Source organism: Microtus ochrogaster, chromosome 10, assembly GCF_000317375.1.
Source record: "Microtus ochrogaster isolate Prairie Vole_2 chromosome 10, MicOch1.0, whole genome shotgun sequence".
Lineage (NCBI taxonomy): Eukaryota > Metazoa > Chordata > Mammalia > Rodentia > Cricetidae > Microtus > Microtus ochrogaster.
In genome coordinates, this window is record NC_022016.1 from 80,727,706 (window position 1) to 80,732,913 (window position 5,208).

The following is a 5,208-nucleotide window of genomic DNA, read 5'->3' on the forward strand; positions in this document are numbered from 1 at the left end:
TCAAAAATAAAGAAATAAAGAAAGAGAGAGAGAGAGAGAAAGAGAGAGAGAGAGAGAGAGAGAGAGAAAGAGATAGAGAGAGAAAGAGAAAGAAAGAAAGAAAGAAAGAAAGAAAGAAAGAAAGAAAGAAAGAAAGGAAGGAAGGAAGAAAGAAAGGAAGGAAGAAAGAAAGGTCTTAAGGGTAGACAGCCCAGGATGGGATGAGGTACTTGGGGTACTCACCGAGGGTTGGGGGAGCAGTGCAATCTGAACATGGGAGGCAAGACAAAGGCGAACTTTCCCCGCATGGCTCGGTGGAGCAGACACGCTGGCCTGACTGGCAGCCACAGCGGGTATCCGACACGGCTGAACAGTTCTCCAGGGTCACTTGGAAAGCTGTCAGGAGTGCAGGAATATGGGAACGAGGGTGCGTTCAGGCTACTGACCTCCACAGAGAGAAGGAGGTACTAGCTAGCCCCACAGGTAGAGAAGTAGGCAGCTCATAGTGGACCAGAGGCCACGGCATGTGAAACAGGAAGGCCACAGGGGAAAGGAGAAGAACATTTGGAAGCAGAATACATGGTGGCCACGGAGTGGATTGAACACAGGGACCTCACACCCACAGGTTGGGCCCAAGCCAGCTTTCTGAATGGCCTGTCCGCAAGAGCCCCCTGAGCCCTGGGCAGGCCCCTCACCCCCTTCATCACAGGCTTGGCAGCGGGTACAGTCAGTCTTAAAATGGTTTCCCCTGGTTAAGAAGGTGCCCTGAGGACAGGGAAGGCAGGTGGAGTTGCCACAGGGCTCCGTGCAGGGGGCCGTCATGTAGTGTCCTGCGGAACCCAGGCAAGTGTCAGAGTCAAACCATCCTACCTGCTTCCCACTGGTCGTCATCTCTCTGGCTCTCTACCTGCCTCCCCCCTGTGGCTGCCACCCCAGCCTCCCTGGACCCCATCCCCAGCCTGTCTCACCCTCCCCCACCCTCCTCTTCCCTGCTTCGCCCTCTTTACCCTTCCAGCCACCTACCTTTTGGGCAGCCCCTGCAACAAAACCGGCCATCCCTCTTCTGTGAGTCACTGGCACAGTCACACGGGCCAGGAGGGCTGCCCTGGCCCTGGCCCGTGGGCAGCAGCAGCAGTAGCACCAAGAGAGCCTGGGGAACATGCGGCTGTTGACCCCAGGGTGGCTCCCAGGCTCCTCCTCCATCCCAAAGCCTTAGCACCTGCTTTCTCAGGCTTCTGGGCAGAATGGGGCGCCCATGGGAGGGGGAGCGGGGCCAGTTTCCTTCTCCGTCTACAGACCCAGCTTACGCACGCACAACACACGACGGTCCCTTGTCAGCCCTTCACCCACTTCCCCTACAATCATCAAGACCGGGCCACCCTGCCCCCATCCATGCCTTTTGCGATATGGAGGCCCCCAGACCCCTCTTTCCCCCGGAGCGGGAGTGTGTGCTTCCTCTCAGCGGAAGGGCGCGCCCGAACCTAACTAGGTCGGTGGGTGGAGGCAACCCAGCCCTCAGGGAGGTCGGAGTGGAGGGCACCCCACCACCAAGCTTCATAGACACTTAGCTCCTGGGCTGCAGGACAAGGCTGTTTCCAGGCCTCCCTCGATCCCACTCACCTCCTTCATGTATCCCCGTGGCAGTGGCTCCATGGCGGTCTGTACCGCCTGGGACCTTTCAGTGCTACTCTGGTCCCGCAGCCTGGGGCTTCCCCACTAGCCCAGCCCAAGTTCCTAGCCCAGGCCTGCCCGCCCGCGCCATCCAGAAAAGCCCGCCTCAGGGGATGGCCAGGGTGGGGTCTGCGGTTCTTCCGCAGTTAAGGGGGCGTGACTCTCTACTAGAAAGAGACCTTCCCGGCGCGGCGCGGAGCGGCGCACTTCAGGTACTGGAAGCTGACACAGGCTTTGACTAAACCTATATAGGACATGGTTGCATCCTAACCCCCCCCCCTCGGGCTAGCTCCAGTCCTGAGAACCGTTTCTTAGAGGTGGGTCCAGGACAAGTGTCTTTTTCTCTGGGCCTGGAGTATTTGGGATGGGGTTGGGAAAAGTTAGGTCTGTGAGAGACCTACATCTCCCAGAACAGCTGGGTGTGGAACTGGGATGGATGGAGCCCTGAGTTAAGCAATACCCTCTAGAATCTAGAGTCTAGAAGGGTTCAGCAAGGGCGGGGACAAGAAGCATTTCCTGGGGGCTCCAATTTAATGGTGACCTCCTGGTTGTGGCAGGAAACAAGTTGATCTTGGGGTACTAGCTTACAGTATCTTCCACAGGGGCCCTACTACAGCTGGGACCCACACACCCTGGCCAGCTCAGTGTATGTGAGCAGGGAACAGATCTGGTTCCAGAACCACAGGACTCTCTCCCGGGGAGTATATACAAGTCTTTATAAAAGAGCCAAACTCAATAAATACGCAGCTTGACAGAGCCCAGCCCGAGCCTCAGAGGCGAGCATGAGTTCAACCAAATGAGGGTGGTGGGGGAGGGCTGCTTGGGAGCCTCGCCCAGAGGGTTAGGGCCAGCCATGTCAAAAGCAGAGGAAAAGAGGCTGCCTGAACAAGGGGTGGAACTCGGCAGAGTCCTTCTCCATTCCGTCCAGTCCGGCAAAGTGCAAACTGGCCACGGGGTGATGGGCAGCCATCCTGCCCGGCACACGCACACACGCGGCAGCAGTGAAGTAGGTGCCATACCCCCAGGTGGCAGTGTTCTCTGCTGTCCCTTAGTCAGTGGCACCCTTGGGGTCTCCTTCCGCTCACACTTCCCTGTAAGGGGTGGGGAGAAAGTCCATCCTTGGTTGATGCCATTCACGTGATGGCTTTAGTTAACCCTGCTCTCCCCCATAGTCCTTTGACCCCTTCCCTGCTGCCTGCTACAGAAAGTCCACAGGAGCTGGGGCAGGTCTGAAGCTCCTTTTCACACTCCATCCCCATGCTGATGCTCGCAGTCATGGCTACATCACTACCCACCCAAGACTCAGTACTACCTACGCCACACTGAGTCATCCGGTCCTCCCCCAGCCGGGCCACTCACGAGGCTGTGAGCGTGGAGTTAAGCAGCAGGGTGGTCCTGATCCGATAGAGCTGGGCCAGGGTCAGCTTCCTGTGCTGAGCGGAGATTCCTGGGGGAGGCTCAGGCTGCACCCTGGGAGCAACCCCTGAAGGCATGTCTCTCCTGGCACAACCTGTAGGTCCCCTGGTCAAGTGGCTGGCTCTGTTCTCAGGTTCCGACAAGTCAGAGCCACGGCCAGGGCCACAAGCCCCTGGGCAATTCCAGCCAGGTCCACCTTCCTGAAGGGAGCTCCGAGTCCTAACCCCAGGGGCCGTGGTGACCAGGCACAGTTCTGACAGGCTGCGGCTGGGGGCTAGGGGCATTCCACAGGTGGCAGTTCCCGAGAGAAGCTGTACGAGACTAGCCTCAGATTTGGACTTGAGCAGGCGGGGCAGACAAGGGATCAGCTGGACAGGAGTGCGGCGGCGGAGGCAGGGTGAGGGGGTCTGTGGTAACTCCGGGGGCTGGGGCAATGGCACTGGCTCTACCACAGGGGGTGGAGCCACAAAGTCTTGCAGAGAAGTGGGGGACAGAGTGCCATAGGCAGAGTCCATGGAACAAGAGCGGCCGTCCACCGGGCCCAGGGGCAGCAGCTCGCTAGTGGGAGTGACGGATGAAGCCGTGGTGCTAAGTGAAGTCCCGTCCGACTGGGAGCTGAAGGGACCACGGTCAAACTCCGGAGAAGACAGCGTCTCCCCAGGCTCTACCACAACCATGGCCAGGGTCTCCGTGGAGCCACCTGAGGCACTGTAGAGGCACAAGGAGAGTCAGCCAGCCAGAAGAGCCCTAAAAAGCCTAAAGCAGCCTAGAGAACCAGGGGCTCTGAGGTCAGGGCTTCCTGTCCTATCGTGACTGGCCTGAGACACCTGTGCATGGCTGCAGGCAGCGACACACAATGGGTCCGCCATGCCTGGACTCTGGTAGGAGACAGAGCTGTCCCCTAATAGTCCCACTGGGTTCATAGCATGACGCTATTCAGAGGGCAATTCCTATGTCCTGGGCTGCCTGGGGTCACTTATCCTGATGCTCTTTATTGTGTGTGTGTGACCTGGTCTGGCTGTAGAGCCCTAGAGCTCGCTACAAAGACCAGGTTGGCTTCAAACTTCTGGCAATCCTCCTGCCTCCACCTTTCAAATGTTGGGATTAGAGTCATGTACCTTAGCTTGGTGGGTAGACTGTGTGTCAACCTGCCTCTTTTCTTCTTCTTTTTCTCTTTTTTCTTTCTTGAGACAAGGTCTCACTTTGTTGCCCAGGCTGCCATACACTTGAGATAATCCTCCTGCCTCAGCTCTCAAATGCCGGGATTATAGCATGAGGTTCGAGTTTACCGGGTAGTCTTGGATAAACGTACCAGTGCTGAGAGTTGAGGCTGTTGCTGCTCTTTCGCAGGATGGTGGGGGAGCTGGCAGCTGAGGCGCTGCTCTCCCCCTCCTCTTCCTGTTCATCCTCCTCCTCTTCCAGGCTCTGCAGGGGCTGGCTGCCTGGATGCTCCTCCTGGGCACGCAGCTGTGCACGCAGCTGCTGCAGCTGGTTCTGCAGAGTGAGTAGGCAGACACAGGATGAGCTGTGAGCAGCAGACCCCAGTTCCCTGCACCCGTCACTCTGTTCTCACCTGGGCATTGTAAATAGTGTCCACCCAGCTTCGGCATAAGGCCTGGCTGCTGGCCTGGAATGTGTAGGCCCCCACAGCACTGTGGAATTCATTCAGGTAGATGAGGAGGAAGGAGCCTGGTCATGGAAGGGCCAGGTTAGTATCAGAGCCCTTGTCTGTGGCAGCCCCTTGACCAGGAACAGGGGGCCAGAATTCCTCACCAGGGTCCCGAAGCTCCCGGCACACAATCTTGTCCACCAGCAGTGGTGGCCTGATGACCTTGGTTCTCTCAGCTTTCTTCACGGCCTTGGTCACCAAGAGCAGATCAGTGAACAGGAAGCAGTACACATCCATCTGTGGCAGGAGGCAAGAGCTGTAGGGTCACGAACAGGACCCTGAGGTCACTGAAAACCTCTGCTGTTGTTCATTTTCTGTTGTTGATTTTCAAGACAGGGTTTCTGTGTAGTCCTGGCTGTCCTGGGACTCGCTCTGCCTCTGCCTCTCAAGTGCTGGGATTAAAGGCGCGTGCCACCACTGCCCAGCTTCATACCTTGTAAATTTTTTTTTTTTTTTTTTGGTTTTTCGAGACA

At 57.4% G+C, this 5,208-nt stretch overlaps 2 protein-coding genes across 6 annotated transcripts in view; both read right to left on the reverse strand.

Annotated features, from left to right (window-relative positions):
- Tnfrsf25 (TNF receptor superfamily member 25) overlaps positions 1-751 on the reverse strand; it is a 3,676-nt gene extending 2,925 nt beyond the window's left edge. The window contains exon 1 of the mRNA XM_026782181.1: positions 223-751. Coding sequence (XP_026637982.1) covers positions 223-287 — 65 coding nt within the window. The 5' untranslated portion in view covers positions 288-751. The remainder of the gene's footprint in view (positions 1-222) is intronic.
- Positions 752-2,347: 1,596 nt separating this feature from the next.
- Plekhg5 (pleckstrin homology and RhoGEF domain containing G5) overlaps positions 2,348-5,208 on the reverse strand; it is a 33,614-nt gene continuing 30,753 nt past the window's right edge. For 3 of the 5 annotated variants that reach the window (XM_026782179.1, XM_013348627.2, XM_026782180.1), the window contains 5 exons: positions 4,840-4,972; positions 4,640-4,755; positions 4,379-4,560; positions 3,010-3,774; positions 2,348-2,741 (listed from right to left, as the gene is read on the reverse strand). In XM_026782179.1, coding sequence (XP_026637980.1) covers positions 2,732-2,741; positions 3,010-3,774; positions 4,379-4,560; positions 4,640-4,755; positions 4,840-4,972 — 1,206 coding nt within the window. In that variant the 3' untranslated portion in view covers positions 2,348-2,731. Of the gene's footprint in view, positions 2,742-3,005; positions 3,775-4,378; positions 4,561-4,639; positions 4,756-4,839; positions 4,973-5,208 lie in introns of those variants that run through there. The other 2 variants (XM_005353659.3, XM_026782178.1) reach the window with 1 other exon arrangement.